This window comes from Diceros bicornis, chromosome 4 (assembly GCF_020826845.1).
Source record: "Diceros bicornis minor isolate mBicDic1 chromosome 4, mDicBic1.mat.cur, whole genome shotgun sequence".
Lineage (NCBI taxonomy): Eukaryota > Metazoa > Chordata > Mammalia > Perissodactyla > Rhinocerotidae > Diceros > Diceros bicornis.
In genome coordinates, this window is record NC_080743.1 from 2,341,502 (window position 1) to 2,364,572 (window position 23,071).

Sequence of the window (23,071 nt, forward strand, 5' to 3'; positions counted from 1 at the left end):
AATTTTGAAATTTTCTTCTGCTTCTTTTGCTGTTTATGTTTCCTTCTGGATCCTTTTTTTGTTTTGCTGTTGTTTTTTGTTTTAATCTTCCAGTGTTCCATTGGATGCTTTCCCCTAGATGACTGGTGATCTTCTGTGTCTGTTTATATATTTAAGAGTGAGGCACTGACGAGCTGAGTCCAAGTTCTCTGTGTTTGAGCATGGCTTAAAGCTGGTGACCCTCCTACGAGGGCATTCAGGTGATAAGCTTGCCTTTTCATTGGTTGGCCCCCAGATGTTAGTAAGTGGTAATCTTTTCTCTGGAGTTGTTTGATTTTTTCAGAGAAAAGTTCTGCCGTCTCCCTGTGGAATGTGTTTGCTTGCAGGTGCTCCAGGAGCAGGAGGTAAAGGATGCTGAGGGCCCTATAGTTTAGTATTTTATTTATTTATTTTCTTTGTGAGATCAGCCCTGTGCTAACATCTGCCAATCCTCCTCTTTTTTTGCTGAGGAAGACTGGCCGTGGGCTAACGTCCATGCCCATCTTCCTCCATTTTATATGGGACGCCGCCACAGCATGGCTTGACAAGCAGTGCGCCGGTGCGCGCCCGGGATCCGAACCGGCGAACCCCAGGCAGCCGCAGCGGAGCGCGCGCACTTAACCACTCGCGCTACCGGGCCCGCCCACGGTTTAGTATTTTAGACTGTCACTAATTCCTCAGCTTTTGTAGTCATCACCAGGCCTGGTGTCCTAGGGTCCGTATCTTTATTCAATTTTTCCAAAGAATAAATCTTTATTTTCCTGTGTGTGGGATGGCTAGTGGGGAGCGAAGAAGGGTATTGGTTGCTATTGGGACTGGGAATTGAATTCACATACAGGCTTTCAGTCAGTTTCTTTGTTGTCAGTTTTGTGTCTCACTCCTGTTTTTGTGCCTTTATATACTGTTCCTCTCTAAGTTCTGCAGGTGAACCTGCTCACCTTTCATAGGCATCCTTCCCAAGGCCGACTTAGATTGTATCTCCTCTGCTCTGCTGTCTTGTAAAGGGCCTGATGTAGATTATTTTTATCTTATCTCACACCTCCTTTTCTTGCTCTTCTTTTCACTTGTTCTCAGCCTAATGATTGTTGTCAAGCAAAATACTCCTGTTTAATGATAAACTTACTACCTGATAGCGCTGATGTTTGAGGCCAGAAAATCTCAAATAAAAATGTGAGTATTAGGAAATTAATGGTTTGAGTATGGAATGGATGTCAACACAGGAAAAAATATTTGCATGTGGCGAGTTGTCCTCCTGCTACAGAACAAAATTTATATTACAGCCATTGAATCCTAGAGATCCAAGAGATCTTAGAGGTTATTCAGTCCAAAGCTAATATTTGTTGAGTCCTTACCTTATGTCAGACACTGTGCTAAGCACTTTATATTCATTATCTCATTTAATCTACACAAAGCTTGAGGTAGGTCCTGTTATTTACATTGTACAGGTGAGGAATCTTACAGTTGAAGAGGTTCAGGAACTTTCACAAAGGTCATGACTAATAAATGGTAGTGCTGAGATTCAAACCTCAGGTAGTTGAAGCTGAGAATATGTGCTGGTAAGCACTATTCTATACAGTCTCCTGTTTATACATCAGTCCGTGGTCCAGAGTCTAATCTTTATTTCAGGAAATGGTGAACTAATTATTTTCCTTGTTTTCATCTCTTGGGCTATGCTCATTGTTCAAAAAGCTTTTTTTACATTGAATTGGAATCAGCCTCCATGTAACTTTTACTCCTTCAGCTCATTGAGTAAGAGAATAGGTTTGCTTCCTTTTCTAGAACTAACATTCGATTTTTCTCCATGGTACACAATTTACCATGCCCATTGCTGTTGTGGTAAATGTCTTTCTGTAAACACTTTCTTTTTTTTTTTTTTTTTTAAAGATTTTATTTATTTATTTTATTTCCCCCCAAAGCCTCAGTAGATAGTTGTGTGTCACAGCTGCACATCCTTCTAGTTGCTGTATGTGGGACGCGGCCTCAGCATGGCCGGAGAAGCAGTGCGTCAGTGCGTGCCTGGGATCCGAACCCGAGTCGCCAGCAGTGGAGCGCGCTCACTTAACCACTAAGCCACGGGGCCGGCCCTGTAAACACTTTCTGTTTCAGGTTTATGTTCATGATTATGTTTCCCCTCCTTCTGGTTCTATATTCTCCAAGTGAAAGCTGAGGGGTGTTTTCTTTCTTAGGTCTTTTTTTACTTCTGGGATTTAATGATAGGAACTTTGATTTCTTTTAAAATCTTCAGAGGCTTATCCTTTAGATGGGAAGACATGAAATGGATATTTCCATTTCATGGAAATGAATAGCACACTTAACTGTAATTTGAAAGGCATGTTGATAAGTCAGTGAGGTCTGATATCCTAGTAATTCCTTATCAGTTTATTTCTTTTTGTTGTTGCTGCTGCTATTGTTAAGTCATTTTGGGAAGTAATTTAAATCTTTTGGGTCTCAATTTTCCCGTTTAATATGAGAGTGAGCTAGATAATTTCTAAGGTCTCCTTTGGCGTTTCCATTTTTATTTGTTGTAAAATTACTTCTTCCCGGCCATATTATATTTACGTGCTGATAGGTTATCACTTACTATAATTGCGCGACTTAATTGTCCTTTAATATATATAGTTTTAGTAGACTTTAGTTTTTAGAGAAGTTTTAGTTTCATAGCAAAATTGAGTAGAAAATACTGAAAGTTTCCATATACTCCCTTCCCCTACTTTCAGCATCTCCCACCAGATATTTGTTATCGTTGATCAGCCTACATTGACACATCATTATCACCCAAAGTCTGAAGTTTACGTTAGGTTTCACTCTTGGTGTTGTACATTCTATGAGTTTGGACAGTTGTATAATGACATGTGTCCCCCATTATAGTATCATACAGAGTAATTTCACTGCCCTAAAAATCCTTTGTGCTGCAACTCTTCATCTCTCCCTCCCTACTAATCCCTGTCAACCACTGGTCTTTTTACTGTATCTGTAGTTTTGCCTTTTCTGGAATGTCATATCATTGGAATCATACGGTACACAGCCTTTTCAGATTGGCTTCTTTCACTTAGTAATACGTCCTTAAGGTTCTTCCATGTCTTCTCATGGCTTGATAGTTCATTTCTTTTTAGTGCTGAATAGTATTCCGTTGTTTGGATGTACCAGTTTATTTATCCGTTCACCTACTGAAGGACATCTTCGTTGCTTCCAAGTTTTGGCGGTAGTGAATAAAGTTGCTATAAACATACGTGTGCAAGTTTTTGTGTGGACATAAGTTTTCAACTCATTTGCGTTAACCTTTACTATATTTTTCGTATGATAATCTTTAAAAATATTTTAAATAAACTCAGAAAAGTTAGAAACATTATAATTTTCAAAACCTAAATCAATAAATATGCATAAAGAGGCCTTACACTGCTAGTGGGTTTGCAAAATGTAGGTAGATTTTATGATTAAAGGATAGAGAGTTCCTTTCTGACATTTTGCCCTGGGGCACAGATTTGAATCTTAGTTGATGAACAACTAATAAACCTAAATGACTTCTTTCTTGATCTTGAAAGAAAGAAGGAAGAGAGCTAATGTTAGGTCTTCTGTGTTGATTTGAAAATGATACCTGCCCATTAGATACTGCACTTTTACAAGTGACATTACATGAATATAAAATGGCAGCAGTTTTGGACTGTACTACAGCCATTGGCTGGAGTTGAAAGATGACTGATGGGATGCCAGCCCCCTCTGTCTCTTTATTTTTCATTTTTCACATTTTTGCCCTTCTCTTTCCCTTTTTTTGTAGAATATAAATAAAATAAATTTGAGCAGTGTATAAATTAGGAGCACAATGTGAATTATAGGATGTAATTTTCATCATATCTAGTTTTTTTAAGTACTTGATTGTTTTTTAAATGGTTCATTTCCATTCAATTAAAAAATGTATTTCATGTTAACTGTCTCATTGAAATATTTTTAATTTAACATTGTATCTGTATGCTGGGGCTACGTATTTATTTTAGCCACTTTTCAAGAGAATCTATAAATATACTATTTAAGAATTTGATGATCCTTCAGTTAAATATTGACATTTGGGAAAATTTAGTTTCTACCCCTGAAATTACTCTTTAAAAACAAATTATATTTAATTGATCATGGTTAATGATGTATAATTCATCTGTAATTCATATGAACTTTTCAGAATCCTTATAGGTCCTGGTTACTTACAGAAAAGTTTGTTTCTATCAAAACATCCTTCATTCAAAACATTTTATTCATTTTTAAATGAAAATTGTTTTAATTTTTTTAATAGAACTTGTCTAACAGAGAGATTTAAAATGGTTTAGAATGGGTTGTTGGCTTGTCAATGAATCCCAAATTGACAGAGATTATAAAGGGTGTCGGGGTCCCCACAAAATTCCAGGTGTTGCTTTTATTGCATCCGAATTATGTAATGTAACCTTAGGGGGTAATATTTAAAGTATAGATTATTACTATATATAAGAACACTGTTTTTTCATGTTGACTAGATTATTGCAGAAGTACTTTTTCAAATATAGGAATTTTTAAAAAGACTAAACTTAATTTTTTTTTTTTGTGAGCAGGATCAGCCCTTGCTAACATCTGCCAATCCTCCTCTTTTTTTGCTGAGGAAGACTGGCCCTGGGCTAACATCCGTACCCATCTTCCTCCACTTTATATGGGACGCTGCTACAGCATGGCTTGCCGAGCAGTGCGTCGGTGTGCGCCCGGAATCCGAACCAGCGAACCCCAGGCCACTGCAGCGGAGTGCGCGCACTTAACCGCTTGCGCCACCGGGCCGGCCCCTAAACTTAATTTTTAAAAATAACTTTTTATTATTGCTTTTGGTCAATTTAACAATTCTCTGGGGTCAGGAGTTTGGCTATCTTTTGCCCTGTTTTATAGGTGATACTCAGGTAGAGTGATTTGTCCAAGGTAACACTAAGGTAAGTTGTAGAACTGAAATTAGAATGGACCTTCTGACTCAGTTTAGAGCTTTGTTTTCTGTGTTTTAGTACCAAACAATCCTTCACAATATTTTACCATAGTCAGTGATGCCATTTTGTTTCATTGCCTGTTAATACCAAAAGAAGATACGTCTGAACTTTTTAGTAAGCCTTCAAACTAATGTGACTAGAAGACCTACTTTGGCTGGAGGGGGTGGTGGTGGTGGCAGGGAATGATAATATACTTAATTTTTGATGGTCTAGTCCTAACGGAGAAGCAGGTATTTAGCTGTAAATAAACTGTACAATGCTGATGAACTTTTGTGTTTTATCCAGAACGGTAAAGCAGTGGCGCTGGATCAATGTAAATGACAGAAGCCAACAAGAGAGATTCAGGGCTAAAACATTAGATTTTGTCACATGGTCCTGCTGTACACTATTGCGTCCACTCAGAGACTCTTCTGTACTTTCTGTTACAGATGCTGGAAATTTCTTCTAAGGAGAAATATCCCTTATTTACTTTTGTAAGTGGTCATTCCAGAGACTATGATTTTACATCTACTACAACCAATGAAGAAGACCTTTTCTCAGAGGATGAAAAGAAAAGATTAAAAAGATTTAGCACAGAAGAGTTTGTCTTGCTTTAAGGATTAGCACATTTGTGCTTGGTGAGAAGATCTCCTTTGAAAGGAGAGAAATGAAGAGAAACAAGTATACTTGAAACTCATTTTCACAAATATCTTAATTTTATATGTTCTTTAAAAAAAGAACATTTGAAAATATACAAGTTTTAAAGATATTTTTCTGAAAGAGAAATGATTTAATGAATCTTGATTTCTAATAAATATCAAGTGATTCTGGCTGCGTTCCTATTTTCCTAAGATCTGCTAATGATAACTCTTCCTTAACTGCAAGTCTTCCCGTCTTCAAATTCTTCCACCTGAGGCCACTAGTCTCCTGAAGGTTTTGTGATATAGGCCCCAAAATTGGGATCACCAAATAGTTTCAGAAGTTTTAGTTTGTACTAATGATCAGAAGACCAGAGAATGAATCTTCAGTGCTTTCCTAGCCTCCTGATATTGATGCAACCAAAGGATACTTTTGGATGTATCTTGATATATTAAATAGTAATTGTTAGCTGTGATATGCATACAATTATATAAGCAGAATTGCGAGGTAAAGTAATACTTAGCAGTATTATTTTATAATGGCTGCTCATTTTGCTTGCTGTTGAGGCTTCTCTGAGGAGTGAATATAAAGTATTGGTTTTCCCCACACATTTAAAGTTTATGTTATTAATAATTGCATCCAATCAAATCAGATAAAAGCAATTGTAAGATAGGAGTAGTGTTTGTTTCCTATCTCAAAAATGAAATATTATGGGAACTCTACTTGTTATGCAGTTTTTAAATCTAAAGATAAGTACCAAGCAAGATATCAATAGGTGCTCCTCTACATGAGTTTTCTGTTCGTATGAATCAGTATAGTGGTGTTTAGAAGCTGAGGCCGTCTATGTGGTAAATCTACCTAAGTGTATTATGTGTTAAAGGCAAATTTGTGATATAAAAATGTTAGAGTTATTACTGAGCCAGGATTATATACTTTAATAAAGTTCTGAGAACATAAAATACCTTTGTTTTGGTTTTAATGGGATTGTTTTAATCCTTTTGTTTGAAAAATCATTGTCTCAAATGAATTCTCTTTATTTATAATGAAGGCAAATAATGTTGTTGCTCTGAAAGCAAAATATTAACTTATTTTATGGAGCTTCCATGTTTCAGTGTGGAAAAGTGACTTATGAAGACATAAAATTGTGTATCATTTAGTCATTGATCTCTTCCACTTGTTAGGTTTAGAGTTGCATGCAAAACTGAAACAGAGGGTGGGCAGATTGCGTTCATATGCCTGATGAGAGAAATCAGGTTTGGCATTTCCCAGTGAGTGTAGTTCATTGAATTGAAACAAATATTCTGAAATCTAAAATTTTCCTTTACTCTAGATACACTCTGGACAGTGAAGTCCAGAACTAATGTTCCTAGAATGTCAAAGCACTATAAGAATAAGAAGCCAGTGGTGTGCCCGATTTTATACACTGCAGCTACCTCATCTAAATTGTTGCAATTTGTTCTTCACACCTGCAGTATTCACAGGCTTCTGGAGCAAACAGATCAGATGAGACCACCCATACCTTCACATGAATCAGAACTGATTGCAAGTGTTCTCTTCCAAGAACTACATAAAAGCTTAGGGGTATAGGAGAGCATTCTCTCAGTATATTGGGGGATCATTTTTAAGTAGGATTTTTGAATGAGACAGACTTACACCTGGACAAAGTTGAGGTGAGAGGAGGCAGAAACTTCCTTTACGTTGAGTTATATTGAAAATACTCAGAGCATTGTACAGATGAAACAAACAAATCTTACCAGTCATCCCCATGACTGAGAATAAATGTTTAGAGTCATAAATTATCAGCATAATATACACCTAAAAAGTATTCAATATGTGTATGAATGAATGCATGCATTTATGAAAATTGAGAGAGAGGCTGATGGATTTATCTTGCCTGTTAATTCAACTTCAGCTGAGGACCAGCCAAAAGTTGTGTTAATGTTTATTGGAAAGACAGCAGCAAAACGACATCATTAGATTTAGAGTACAGTTACTGTATATTCTGGTTTCAGACTTTGTTTTGAACACAGATTTCGTTTCAATTTCTGACAGCCAATAAACTCAGTCAGTAAAGCTCATGGGTGATCTCTTTCAGCCTGGAATAAAGGAAAGCGCAAAAGGACGAGACTCTAAGACGAGTGTTCCATTACAATTATAATAGGAGGGTCTTCCATTTGGACATCAATATTAAGATACTAGATTTTACCATTAACATTTCAGAAATGAATTTTTAAAATCCTTGATGTGACTCTTTGATGGTGAAGGTTTCTTTTCTCTCTTCTTCATAAGATTTGACACTTTGAATCCCCTTTTGTCAATATATTAACCACCAGCAGGCAATCTTGAGAGTCATCATTTGCTGAATGAGCGAGTGAAAAGATCCTTTATAGAATAAGTATATCCAAAAGAATTCCCCTTAGGTATCCATTTTTCTGTTTTTACATTAAACTAACCCCATGAAATCTGTGTTAGTGAGAAGATAACTTTAGAAGATTAAAATTTTAGGTCACTTTTGTGTTCTGTTAACCTTAGGATTTAACATTGTCCAAGGGCAAACATATCTAAAAGTATATATGTTAATTCCATCTTGTTTTTAGAAGAATTAAAGAAACAAAACAGCAAAAATGACTTATCTGTATAATCTGTCCAATTTTAGCCCAGAAATCTCTGTTTTTAGAGTTCTCCAGTTGCTGTCAATTACAGCATGTTAGAAAGCACTGTATTTCTGGTCAAGTTATACTAATCCAGCTTTCTTTTTCCCTTTTCTCTGCTAATTTCTTTGCTACTAGGAAAAAGTGTCATTTTCATGGTTTAATCACAGATCACCTTCAGTAGCTTCCATTGTACATCTAAGTCTTTTTGATTAAATATTTATATACAACCATAAAAACACTATAAAGGACTTTCCAGAAACAGGAAACAAGAACAGATAATGAAAAACACTTTGAAAATATTAAATAACTATATGAATTTCTATTGAAACTGACATAAGATAAGGAAGAAACTGAGAATTTAAAATAATAGTGAAATAGAGGCAGGATACCCAGAATATATTGATAGAAGCAATTTCTTGGAAAGGATAGGGATTATTATTTTCTATAAAAAGAGCAAATATCTTTCAAAAAATTTTAGGAGATTAAATATTTTTCATGTGATATTTATTATAGCTTTAGTATTATCAACCACTATTCAATAGGACTATATTCAGTCGAGCATTCAGACCGAATATCTTGGAATGCTGAATTGAAAAGGTGAAACATCAGAGAAGGGATAATTGGAAACATCCTATTGATTCCAAAATATAAATTTTATATCATTTTACAGTTTGAATCTTAGTTTAGAAATCTTAAGCATTCTTGTGTGGTTTTCATGGTTATATAAAGACCTTCTTGCCTATAAACTTTGAAAAATTATTTAGAGTTGGTATTGTAGACACATTTTGAATTAGCATGTTTCTCTCTTTCTTTTTTACAGTCCTCTTCGACATTATTGGTGACAAGCAATGGCCCAAAACATTCACAACTACAGTTATAAAATTTCACTTATTCTCTCACAATAAGAAAAATATATTAAAAGTGGAGAATACATGTTTGTTATTAGGTAGAAAAATTACTTTGCTGCCCTCTAAGCAGTTCCTCCAGAAATTTAGAAACTCAGTCTTCCCCTATTTTAAGCCAACGGTCCAGATACTGGGTGTTATCCAAGAGTGAAACATAAATTATACAGAGAATTGTCTTCCATTTAAGGTACTGAAAATTAAGTTAATAATTATAAATATAATACATATTTATATTTTATACTAAGATAACATAAATTAATAAGAATTGGGAATTCATGGGTTTCAAAAGTTATTTTATAAGCAGGATGGGTAAACGAAGGTAAGTAAGAAATCCGACAGAAGTCTCTGATCACAAAAGAATGAGAGAATTATTGACAGCAAGTTTTGAGTGTGTCTAGGCAGGTACACCACAGTAAACTGACACAGATGAAAATATATGAATTAAAAAGGCTTGCAGGCTGGGATGATTTAAAATTTGATGTAGGCATTGGGAGAAGGTAAATACCAATACCAGAAAGTGGGTATGGGGCTGCCATGTTGCACAACTCCAGGGGGCACTGTCTTTGGTTTATGTTATGTGAATGGCTCTCCCTGGGGATGTGCAGTGTGCCCTCCCTATCGCTAATATTTACATCCTACTTTCTATTTACTGAGCACTGTTCTGATCAATTCACTTGTATTAAATTGTGGCTAATGAATCTAAGATGGGGAATTGGATCTGGGATTAAGGAGACAGTTAATATGAGTCCTGGGACTTGGATGATCGCATTGTGGAAGAGGTCAGGAGAGTCTATGGCTAGGACTCTACTTAGTAATCAGGGTTTTAATGGAGAAATACACATACATGTTTAAATTATTTCCAAAATACTTTAAATAAATATCATAGAAAACAAATCCACCCCACACTTCTGCTTTCTCAACATATAATTTTCAATTGTCTATTTTCTCTTCTATTTTATATTCCTGTTCACATTACTCTAAGCACATTTAATAGGTTGAATTTTGATTCTTATTTTTAAAATTTAACTGAACAGCTATCCTATTTGATGGAGAGGACCATTACTTATCGGTCTTTCATATTTCGATTTGTATATTGTCATTGTCTTAAGCCCCGGACTGGCACGGTAGTCCTTCCTGTCTTCTGAATGTTTCCTAAACCTGAGCCACTGCTTGGCCAGTTTCATGGCTACCAGCCCATGTCTGTACGTAGAGAGAAAGTCTTATTTTTGTACATAATATGTTTCTGTAAACACTTAAAACAGTTGGATCTGAAGGAACTAAACAGATGTTTTCAAACAACGTTTTAAGAAAGGTTCTGTCCCAGAGAGTATAAAATATTATAAAAATATTAAAAATATAAAGTTATTTTTAATCATATAGGCTTGATCTCAGATGATATAGTTCCAGCATTTCATAGATGTTCTTTATTTTTGTTCTTTTATTGTCAAATATACAGTTGATTGATAGTCAAGTGAGTGTTTCATTGAGGCTGATTGTTTCTGTCTTTATATTAATTATATTAAATTTATGAGACCTACATTTCTTACCATGAGTTTTAGAACTTTCATTTTTGTATTTTCCTGTCATGTTTACAAAATAAGGGGAAATGAAATATAAAATCTAATATTGTATAAGCTGCTATACAAAGATCGCGATATTAGCCAGCAGACAGCATCAGCTCAGAGCTCAAAGTGCTTCTTTGTCAGCTGATGTTCAAAAGTCCAAATTTTATAACGTTTAAAGTGATTTAGGGATATCAGGTTACATGTGAAAGTGTAATGTCTTTGATTATAGCTGTCATAGTGGGTGTGAGGTGGTATCTCGTGTTTTTTTTTTTAAGTAACAAAGTTTATTGAGATGTAATTCACCCTTTTAAAGTGTACAGTTCAGTGATTTTTAATATATTCACAGTTTTGTAATGATCACCACCATCAAATTCCAGAACATTTTCATTACTCCAAAAAGAAGCCCTGTACCTATTAACTAATCTACTTTCTATTTGTATGGATTTGCCTATTCCAGGCCTTTCATGTAAATGGAATCATACAAATGTGGCCTTTTGTCTGACTCCTTTCACTTAGCATAATATTTTCAAGATTTGTAGCATGTGTCAGCACTTCATTCTTTTTTGTGACTGAATAATATTCCATTAGATGGATATACACCATTTTGTTTATTCATCGGTTTATGGGCATTTGGGTTCTCATTTTTGGGCTATTATGAATAATGCTGCTATGAACATTTGTGCACATGATTATGTGTGGACATTTGTTTTCATTTCTCCTGGGTACAGGCCCAGGAGTGGAGTTGTGGTCATGTGGTGGCGCTGTGGTTAGCTCTTTAAGGAACTGCCAAACTGTTTTCCAGAGTAGCTGCACCATTTTACATCCCACCAGCGATGCGTGAGTCTCCAATGCTTTACTTCCTCACCAACCCTTGTTACTGTCTTTTGTTTTAGCCATCTGGAGTTTGTAAAGCGGTACCTTATTGTGGTTTTGATTTGCATTTTCCTAGTGACTAATGGTGTTGAGCATCTTTTCATGTGCTTGTTGGCCATTTGTATATCTTCTTTGGAGAAATGTCTATTCAAATTCTCATTTTAAATTGGGTTATTTGTCTTTATATTATTGAGTTGTAAGAGTTCTTTGCGTATTCTGGATACAAGTCCTTTATCAGATATATGATTTACAAACATTTTCTCCCATTTTGTGGGTTGTCTTTTTACTTTCTTGATGGTGTCCTTTGAAACACAAATGGTTTTAATTTTGATAAAGTCTAATTTATTTTCTATTTTTTCTTTGGTTTCTTGTGCTTTTGGTGTCATATTTAAGAAACCATAGTTTAATCCAAGGTCATAAAGATTTACACCTATACTTCCTTCAAGAGTTTTTTAGTTTTACCTCCTACATTTAGGTTCTTTATCCATTTCGAGCTGATTTTTGTATGTGGTGTGAGACAGGGGTCCAGATTCCTTCTTGTGCATGCGGATGTCCAGTTGTCCCAGCACCATTTGTTGAGAAGGCTGTTCTTTCCCCACTGAATGGTCTTGGCATTCTTGTTGAAAATTAATTGCCCATAAATGTAGGAGTTTATTCTGGGCTCTCTAATTCTATTCCATTTATCTGTATGTCTTTCCTTATGCAAGTACCACACTCTCTTGATTACTATAGCTTTGTAGTAAATTTTGAAATTGGGAAGTGTGAGTCCTCCAACTTTGTTCTTTTTCAAGATAATTTTGGCAATTCTGAATCCCTTATATTTTCATATGACTTTTAGGATCAGCTTGTCAATTTCTGCAAAATTTTTCTTCATTTTTTTTCAGGCTTCTTTTTTAAAACATAAAGTGTTATTGAATTTTTATGTAGTGTAAAATTGGCCCCAAGCACCAAAGATACTTGTTTGGAAAGGAATAAAACGTAGGTCTCATAGTTGTGGTCATATTGTATTAAGAACATATCAAATTAACCCATAGCATCAGCCGAAACAAGTGGTTCAAAAGTTAGACTTTATATATTCACTTAATGCTACTAGTTTGGAAAAAATTGTGACTCCTTATATTTAGGGAAAAACAGATTTATTTTTTCTGTCAAGCTCCATGTCACACAGTGGAGGTGGCATTAATGAGCTGATTGAACTGCAGAGTCAGACTGGCTGTGTCAGATTGTGGCTCTAGCACCTTCTGGCTACGTGGCTAGGATAGTAGTGACTGTCCTAGTACAGTCTGGGTAACAGCAACTATCATGCTGGGCTATTGTGAGGATTAAGTGAGGAAACATGCAAAAACACTTAGAAAAATGCCCAGCACACAGTGAGAACTCAGTAAGTGTTAGCCTTTAAGATGATTGTCAAGATTTCATTCATTTCTGTCTTAAGATTTGAAAAGGCTTTAAGAGTATGCCTTATTTTTTTTGAACTGGCATTGGAGAACGGGAATTAGAAAAGAAAAGAAAAAGTCCAAAACCCTAAAACGTCTTAATTCCATTCTAATACTGAATTTCTGTAAGGGTCTATAGAATACATTGAGATAAAAATGTGACACTTCTGTCAGGGAGCTTATAAATTTACTTAAGGGTGGGGAAAATACACAAAAAAACTGTCACGCTTGGTAGGGAAGAGAAGACTTAGAAGTTCTACAAAATAAAATTATATTTGGTTTCAAAAGAGAGCTCACACCTGGTTATGGGGATTAAGAAAGTCTTCATGGAGGAGGTGGTGTTTGAGATGAATTCTGAAAGTCTGTTATGATTTATATACAGGCAGGGAGGAGGTAAGTATCTGGGAAGGAAACAGCCCAAAGACCCAGAGACAGGGTCTGTGGACATATTATCTAAATGAAAGTGGGGTCAGGGTGGAGGGCTGTCCCCAGAGGGCACATCTGAAGTGCATGTGCCTGGTCTGGGCTGTTGTGCTGACCAGGGCGCACTGCTGGCATCTAGTGTGGGGTGATGATAAACGTCCTGCGATGATGTGGACAGAAGAATGAGTGACAAGAATGAAACGCGTCTGGGAGCTCTGTTACCGAGGGCCGTGAGAGTCAGGCTGAAATGTATACTTATGTAGGTAGATGCCTGGGAGAGAGACACAGGAGGAAGGATGCTGTGAAGGAAGAAACAAAGGGTACAGAAGTCAGACGAACTGGAGTTTAGTTCTAACACTTTAAAATTGGAAGATGATTTCTCAAGCCCTACCCTTAGAGTCTGTTTTATCTAGGTGTAATTCTATAGTCTATGGATGAACTTAGTGAATTTAGAAGAGCAACAATAGGTCATTTAATGTAGAGGTTCTTAACCTCATGAACCCATGAATAGAATTCAAGGGTCCGTGAGCTGGGATGTGAAAAAAATTACATCTTTATTTTTACTAACATCTAACTGAAACAGTATTTCCTTCCACGGAGAATGGAGGGGATGAAGTACAGTAGCATCCGCAGTACCTAGGACTTTGTCCCTAATAGAAATCAGAAATACTTTCATGTCATAGTTACTGCAGCTATCTTGAAATATTCACACTGCTTTGAAATTATGGTAGGACTTGCTGCTAGGACTTACTAGTATCACAAATTAAAATATTTTGATAACTATTCCTTTTGTAACCATATGCATTTTGTTTATATTTTAAAATATTTTATTGAGAATGGGTCCATAGACTTTACCAGACTACCACAGGATAAAGTGAGGAAGTGGGAGAAATGGAAGATAGAAGTTGTGAGAATGAAGACAAGGCACAAGATCAGCTGAAATCAGGAACTGGAGCCTTTTGAGTGTGTGAAGTGACGGTGTGAGCATCAGTGGGAGCGGGTGTGCGATGACGCCGAGCCAGTACCTGGAGGTGGGAGAGCAAAGCTGCCCTCTGGATCAGAGGGGTCTACGTGGAAGGAGGAGTCTCTGCTGGTTGAGTTTAGGAGGGAATCAGTCTTGTCAGGAAAAAGAAAAGTTTGAGTCAATGTGAAGAGAGAGAGGACTAACGGTTGCAATGATGATACCATTTATTGGGCACTTACTAAGTATTTTATAAAGCACATTGTTTAGTGTAATCCTCAAAATCCTGGGAAATTAGGTATTTTTATCATCTCCATTTTACAGATGAAGAAAGTGAAGGTCAGATATGGTAAGGTAACTTGCCAAGTTAGCACAGTTGACAATTTGGAAATCCGGGATTTAAACCTCTCCTGATTGCAAAGCCTGTCCTAGTTTTCTCTGCCTCATGTTGAGTTCGAGGTTCCAAATGACCAAGAAGAAGGCACTGGGGAAAATAGCACATAGAGTGGCGAAGGACTTGGCTGGATGGGAGGAAAGCTGGGTGACTATGGAAGGGAAGTCTTTGACCTACTGGAGCCAGAATTTTGGAAAACCAGGATGAAAGACATAGGCAGTTTGGTTGGTAGACTGGATAGGTTGAAGAGGTGAGATGGCACTTGGCAGATTTGCTAGTATTGTACTAGCATTGAGAATCAGGTTCCTGTTGTTGCAGAAACTGCTAGTTAGATGGGAAATGTATGTAAGATGCTCCTTCTCTCACTTCTCTTCGCAGAGGTGAAGAGCCTGCTCTTAGTAGCCTTCCGAGGTGACATTTTGAGCCTTCTCTTCTTTGCCTGGCCTTCAGACCCCAATTTTCCAGAGACCACAATTGAGAAAGACCTTTTGTTACTATTTAATAGGGGGAAAACTCCCAGTGGTATAAAACAGACTGAGGACTTTGCAAAATATAGCAAGTTCATGTCTGCTAATATGTTAAGTAATTTGGCCTCCCTGGTTTAAGTAGTGATCTGTTGTTTTCATGCTAATACAAATTCTTGTATTAATAGGAGCATGGCCCTGGGTTTCTTCATCCGCCTGGGAAAAAATTACTTGTTTGATGGTAAACAAAGAACAGAAGAATTGATTCACTGTCCTCATTTTAAAAAAAGATGGTATGAAGCAATAGTAGAATAATTTTAATTGTAACCCTCAAACACTTGCAATCAGTAAGATCGTTTGTGTTCTGTTTTTAGGAAATGGAGAATTCAAGAGTACATAGTGCATTAGAAATGCAAACCAGGACCGCATGTTCTCGGGATTCTGTCAGTGTTACATGAAAGAGACTTGTCTTGGGATGCTCAGCTCTGAGGGCATTCTCTGTTCAGTGTGTATTCACAGAGATGTATGAATATTTGATTAATGAGTCATGGTCTCTGGAGAAATTTAATAACTGTATTGCTGTACAAAGCCAGGCCCTTGACTGTTAACACAGCTGCCAATAGTGTCATTGACACTGCAACCCCTTCTGAATCTAATATATTCTGTGGAGTGAATTCCTTGGTCAAAATGGGATCTGAGGGAGACATTATTCAGTTATTGGTTTTGAACTTGACTCAATTTACAGGCTCTGATTTGTAAAGATTTTTCCAATGAAAACAAGCAGTGATATGGAAACTTAAAAATTACCTTTTTTAAATGATTACTTTTTTCAGAAATTAGTTGAAAAGTCATTGATAAATAAAAAGCAGTTGATTATCCTCTTCAAGATTATCTGTTGGGGATTCAGTAATAATTTTTTCTTGCTTATTATATAAGAAATATCCACAAGAAGTAGAAATATGAGATACATTTGTGACTTAGATATAGACTTCAGCTCTATTTGAATGCCATAATCGAAATTCATTATTAAACATAGTGTGATACTTTTTCAGGAATTATTGAAGGCTAACTTATCCCTTCATTTTTTTTTTTTAATATCCATGGAGAAATCAATTCCAACTTTCAAAGTTAGGTAGGTATTTTAGTAATGTTACCTCATTTAACTGCTTGAGTAACAGGGAGAAATGTCAAAAAAAGATAAATTTAGTGCAGAAGCTTTTGCTGGAAGCTGTAACTGCAGGTTAGAATTATCCATGCTATGCAGAATTTCCTGCAACACTTCTCCTTAGGGCCACAATGCATTACAGCAGACGTATAATGAAGCTGCTATAAAATCTCTGGTAATTAAGGGGGATTTGACAGTAATTGCAACAGTGAATCAACTTAATTATTACCTGCTTCAAAGAGAGCTAACCTGATGTTATAATCTAACCTTTTCTACTTTTAAAATGGGAGATTAAACAAGTATATGTAGCATTTAAGAATTAAATCTGTTGAGATAGAATTGTATTAATATGCTTCTAATATACATTTTATGCACATGTACACATCAGCTTCTCAAGCAGAACTAGCATTAGGCTCTCTGTGATCCATTCAAGTTATTGGGTATGCTCTGGAAATCGAACCAAACCCACATCTCTGATTCAAGTCAGCTTTTCCTCAAGCCACAGACAGACTGTGACTGTGGTTTACCTAACTTCCACAACGTAAAGATACTTAATATTAGCGTGTAAAGAAAGGAAACACCAAAATTATCATCATTGTTTACATTTGGATACACCAACTCTTAGAATCTTAAAATCTCATCAATCTTCATATCAGCTACAAGCAAGCTGATATGAAGGTGAAGGTTTGGAATCATCTGAGAGCCCGTGTCTAACTTGGTATATCCAACCCTGGATACAAAGAACAAGATGCCCAAGTCTCCCTCCGCGTTCTGTCTGTGGTCGTGCTTCTTATAAACCCTCTCTTCCCATTTCCTTTTGCCCGCTATCTTCCTTATTACAGGAAGGGAGTAGAGAAAGATGAACTAGTGGGTGTGGTTTTGATATGAGTTCATGTCATATACCATGTATTATCAGGGGCCTAGAACATTTAGTACCAGGTTCCATATCTATGGTCTGGCAGATTCCCCTTTCTTTTCTGCGTTTAAGTCTTATACTTATGTCTTCGTTGGCTTTAGCTTTGCCAATAGCCACATTAACTCTCTGTAATTATCGAAAGACTGCGGCAGTAGTTTTGAGTGTAAATCTTTTTGTATGGTTTTGTGTTTGCCATGTATGAAGACCCAAGGAACTGGCTCATTTCGTAGGAATGATTGATTAGGCAGAGATTTGGTACAGTTGAGGGAGGGAACAGTCTCGTCACCAACCAATGCTTGCCACCCTAAAAGTACGTTCATATGAAAGTGAACCAGAATCAATTATCCATCCGGGGCAGCAGGACCGCTGGTCAGACTGTGATCACTGATCTGACAGGACTCCTGGTGTTGCAAAGTCAGCCTGGATTCTGTGAAGGAAGATTGAGAACACCCGTTATGTAAAATATTTTCTAATGTTGCCTCATTCCACTATCTGAATTCTCTCTCAATATAGGAGGCAAAGAAATATGGTCAATAATGGAATAATGATTAGGGAAATTAAGCAATGTGAGTTCTAATTTCGGTTTGGTCAGTGACTGACCTGGGGCAAATTGTCCAGAATCTCTTTCTGTTTTATTCTTCTACCAGACTGAATGGCAACTGCTCCACAGGGATCCCCTAAAACCTAGTTCCCTTGTTTGTTAGAAAACTTTCACCAAAGCAGAAGCTCAGCAAAGCCGTGGCCTCTGTAAAGGTAGTTAGCACAGCTTCCAGAGGTGCCTATTTGTGATCAGGGATTCTCCCATTCCATGCGAGCCGTGGTTGTCTTTAGTTCACGCTCCCAACTTTTAATTTACCAGGGACCGGTAATCTGTGTAGGGTTTGTCCCTCTGACTTTTGTCTTTTGGATGGTTCTTTCCTTGTTCATAATGAGCACAGGAGGTTAAAGGGCATGAAACTCAAACCAAGTGATTGCTACTTGATAAGCAGTGTAACAAGACCGCTGAACGATGTTGGAGCTGTTGGCCGGAGTAATAATGTTTGACCCACACAGCGTGTCTATGCACTTGTGGTAGAAAGGTGAAAAGGCAAGGTTTCTGCTTTCATGGAGCTCATGTTTAATTGTAACTTCTGTTTACCGAGTGCTCACTGTTCTAGGCACTGTATGTATGTTATCTCATTTTTATGCCATAAACAGAAATCTGTGCTTTATAGGAAGAAACTCGAGACACAGAGAGATTAATCAAGTTGCCCAAGGCTACCCAGCTGGTAAATGGTTCATTCAGGATTCCACCCTAGATCTATTTGATTCCATAAATGGTCGAAACTGCTAAATTTTGGAATTATATATGCGAGATTGATGAGCCGTATTGTTCCTTTCCTAGATATTATAAGTGATGACTAACTTTATGATTTTTACCATACCAAATATTTACCATATTTTACTATAATAGTGCAGTGAGATAGAGAGCCCTAATTTTTGATTTTTGCTTACTTGCTTTTGAATTAGACTTATATTACACATTAATATCCTATTTCTGACTAAACCCAAGGTTTCATGAAGACCCCCTGAAATACAACAGAACTTTCAGTGTCAGGTGTAACATAAGAATCAGTGAGTTTTGAAGCTATTACCTTCCGTGCTCAACTGTTACCCTCCCTCAGTTCCTCTCAGGTCTCTTCCACAAGAAAAACATGCACTAAATTCTTATGAACTTTATGAAGAATGGGTATCCATTTAGAGACCTGCATGGTAAAGACAAATGGTCATATTTCTTTATTCTTATAGAATGATGGAGTAAAAAAAATTGGGATTATGCTTTCTGAGAAAAAGTTAATTATACAATCACCTCAATTATTCAGGGGTAGAATATTACATTAAGGATATATTCATGCCTGCCTTGGGCAGTAGAGAAAGACTTTTTAGTTGACACTACATGATCACAATAAGGGATGACCAGTGAGCTGGCATCACCTGAAAAATGACATATATCTTTGAAAGATGGCAAAGTGTTAAGGGACCTTAAAGATCACGTAGTCTGTTGTCTTCTTTTTACAGATGAGGAAACTGAGCTCCAAAAAGATAAAATTACTTGCCCAAGTTACACAGCCACAGATGACAGAGCTGTGATTAGAATCTAGTTTGTTCTTTTAGCTCAGAGAAAATTGATTTTAAAGAATAAATGTTTGGCAACTCTAATATAAGTGGCAGAACATCTACTGATGTCTTTTAAAAAGTCCACTCTCCTTTAGGTAACTTGGGTTGTTCAGCTGACTGTCAAGACTGGAGTCCTGAAAGGAGAAGGACTACTTGCTACAGAAACTGCCTTTCCTTTGGTGTCCAATCTGAGCACTGATGTCGACTTGGGATATTGAGTGAAACTGTAAAGAGAGAAAACAGAGAAGTAATAGAATCAGTCTGAGCTCCTTTTTAAAAATAACTCTACTCCCCCCCCCCCCAATTCTTATCTTGGCTTTTTGTTTTCTTGTTATTGGGTCAATTCTGCAAGAGGCATAGGAAAATAGATGATGATTGCCAGTTGACATGACTTTAGAGGGAGGGTAGGATATGAGAAGAAAAAGAATGGATATTTTTATTATAAAATCTCTGTTTCGGTTATCTATTGCCATGTAATGTATCACCCGAAAACTTCATGGCTTGGCCTAATAAGAATTTATTCCTGATGATTCTGTGGGTTGATTGAGCTCAGCTCCTCCTCATGGGGAAGCTGTAGTCATCCAGGCAGCTGCTTTCAGCTGGGAGTCTGCCTTGGGCTGGATCATCCAAGATGGTCTCTGATCTTCCAAGATCCTCTCTGAGTGATCTCTCATCATTTGGTAGTCTAACTAGAGTTTTTTTAAAGCATGGCAACTGACGCCTAAAAGGGCACAAAAGCAGTAGCTCCCAGGTCCTCTCACACTTTGGCTGGGATCTCACACATTGTCATTTCTGTTAAATTCTACTGAGCAAAACAGCTCATGGGCCAGCCCAGATTCGTGGGTAGAGGAAATAGACTCCACTCACTGATGGGAGAAATGGCAAGAATTTCGTGGTCATCTTTAATCTACTACAATCTCGATGTTTTAGAATCTCAATTTTTGTTTCTCAGCCAATCTTGTGTCTTAACTTTCTTCCACCTTAATGTCCACATCAAATATTCAACAAATACCTGTATTTCCTTAGCAAGAACCTCTGTCTTTCCTCAGTTTGCCCCAAAGGCAAAGAAATTCATAAATACACATGACTCAGGAAAATACTAGGATTATGACTCTGTGAAATCCTAGATTTCAGAGATTACCAAAAATCCCTAACTATCCGCATTAGGGCTGAGGTGGATTTTCCAGCCTCTTCTACTTTTTACGGGTATAAAAACAAGGCCTCAAGTCCCAGGAAATTTAAATTTTGGAATAAAAAAAAATATGAGCATGTGAGAATGAGCCAGAGAGAGAATTTTGGCTGGGAATTTAGATGTATAATTTGGTTCAGCAAGAAGACGCAATCCATTTTCCCTTTGGCTGCTTAACTCTCATTCCTCTGATACAGTCTGAATGTCGAGATCATCGTCTCTGACCACGCACTCCTCTGCCAGAACAGTAGGAAGCGCCAGACTGCCTCAGCAGTGGTGGCCATTCTGACGTGGAGACATCGTGAAAATAGGAATGAGGGGTCAGCTTTGATTTCCCTAAACTTTATTGTTAAAATATTTCCAAAGGCGCTACACACAGCACTCGGGTCTGCTTTTCTGCTGAAAACGCAGCGATGCACAGCCAGCAAGGGCCCTCTTCCTGAAGCATTTGGACAATGGTGGGAATGGACGTTATGGAGTGGATTACACTGTGAAGACAGCAATGTGATTTTGAATCCCCTTTTCCCTGAAGGCACCAGCAGAATCACCAAGAGGCAGCCTATTCCCCTTCAAATGAGACACAGCAGTTTATCATGTCAGACTACGCCACGGAGGGTTAGGGCTATAGGGCTTCTGGCTGTCGGGAGCAGGATTTCACGTTGAGGCCCCTTAGGCCATATGGAGGAAGCCTGAAAAGTTCATTCTGCTTTTCCCATTGTCTGACATCTTGTCTCCTTTCCCCATCCCAGTGTCCTCTTGACCAACCTATAGCCCCAATCCAAATCATGTGTGTGCAATAATCGTTGTAAGATTTTCCTCTTATCCGTTCAGAGAAGCCTCCCAATTTTATCTAAATAAATTTAGTAAAAAGAAATATAAAGGAATGGATTTTTATTTTAATTTATAAATTTTAATATGCTTCTACAAACTTAGGGCACTATCTTTTAACATTTGGAACAATTTTGTGAAAAAAACTTGATTATTTCTGTCAATAGAAATGTACTCTATGGAGGCAGGATCATGAGAGAAAAATATGCATATGTAATTCTTTGCTGAGCTACAATATTAAGATTCTGTTCACAGCTCCTATTAGAGTTCATCACCACCTATTTCAGATTTTGCACACAGTAATTGTTTCATTGTAAAAATCTTTTGTGTCTATTTTCTGAATTGCTATGTTGTCTATAAATATTTAGTGATAATTCATGATTGGGTTGTATTTACCCCTGTAGTTATGTATTACAAATGAAAAGACAGCATCTGCTGAAATTAAAAGTGGCCACATTTTCACTGGAGCTTAATTAAATGCCAAAATTTATCTACATTAACAACAAAGTAGTGAAATTTATTGATCAATTCACATGATATAAGTTGACAAATGGCTTAAGCAATTTCCATAATTTTCTACACGTGTTAAAATTTGTAATGAAAAAGAACACTATATTAACATTAAATGAGAAGTGAAAGGGAGGTTTTGTAGTGGGGCCAGTGCCCTGGAGCAGTGTACTTTGTTTTCCGGGCCCTGTCCAGGCTTGCTGTTTGAGCTGTGTACAGATGGGTCTCTGACAGTCCTACAGCTGTTCTCCTAATTGTCCATTAAGTGTTCTATTGATTCTCTGATTCAAAGTACATGTCTTTCAGCTCAAGCTATCGTGTGAAGTGGCAGACACATTCCTTGTAGAATGACAGAGCTGCTTGAAACCTAAAAATGTGGTCTGCCAGTTTCAATTGAGGATCCTGCTTTCAAAGGAGAAGGCTTGGTTAAAGGCACTTTGTAATAATAGCTGGTTAGGTTTTATTTTCTAAACTTTTAGCATCAATCGGTTAAAGCAGCAGCAGCACGAAGAGTGTTAATTCCTGGCTGAGCATGTGCAGATTGCACCTGGCTGATTCAGGGCCGGACGAGAGCGTCAGTATTGGTAATAGAAGGTCAGCCTTGGTTAGCTGTATGCAGATTTTTCTCCTGTGCACCTGACATGCACAAAGTCATTTTCATTTGGCTTACAAGTTCACTTTCAGCATTTTTTAAAAAATTGAGATCATCTGCAATTCCAGATTATGCCAGTCAGAAGTCTGTTTAAAATCATCTCTCTTTGATCTAGAAAGTGAAAGATAAGATGCATATCTGTTGTGAGGACCATAAATCTCCAAAGGAACAAATAACCATAGATAAAACTGTAAAAGTTATTTAGTCCTCCACTGGAAGAGGTTTATTAATCTGAAACTTCCAGTCCATTGTGTCATGATCGGGTTAGCACTCGGTACCTCGTTTTGTGCGGTTGTACCTCAAGCAAAGAGCTGATCGCTTCAGAGTTTGAACTTCATCAGTTGTGTAGTTCAATTGT

At 37.1% G+C, this 23,071-nt stretch overlaps 1 protein-coding gene across 5 annotated transcripts in view; it reads left to right on the forward strand.

Moving 5' to 3' along the window:
- ATG4C (autophagy related 4C cysteine peptidase) overlaps positions 1 to 6,583 on the forward strand; it is an 88,494-nt gene extending 81,911 nt beyond the window's left edge. For 4 of the 5 annotated variants that reach the window (XM_058538196.1, XM_058538200.1, XM_058538195.1 and 1 more), the window contains one exon: positions 5,435 to 6,583. In XM_058538196.1, the coding sequence (XP_058394179.1) occupies positions 5,435 to 5,602 (168 nt within the window). In that variant the 3' untranslated portion in view covers positions 5,603 to 6,583. The other variant, XM_058538199.1, reaches the window with a different exon arrangement.
- Positions 6,584 to 23,071: the final 16,488 nt, after the last annotated feature.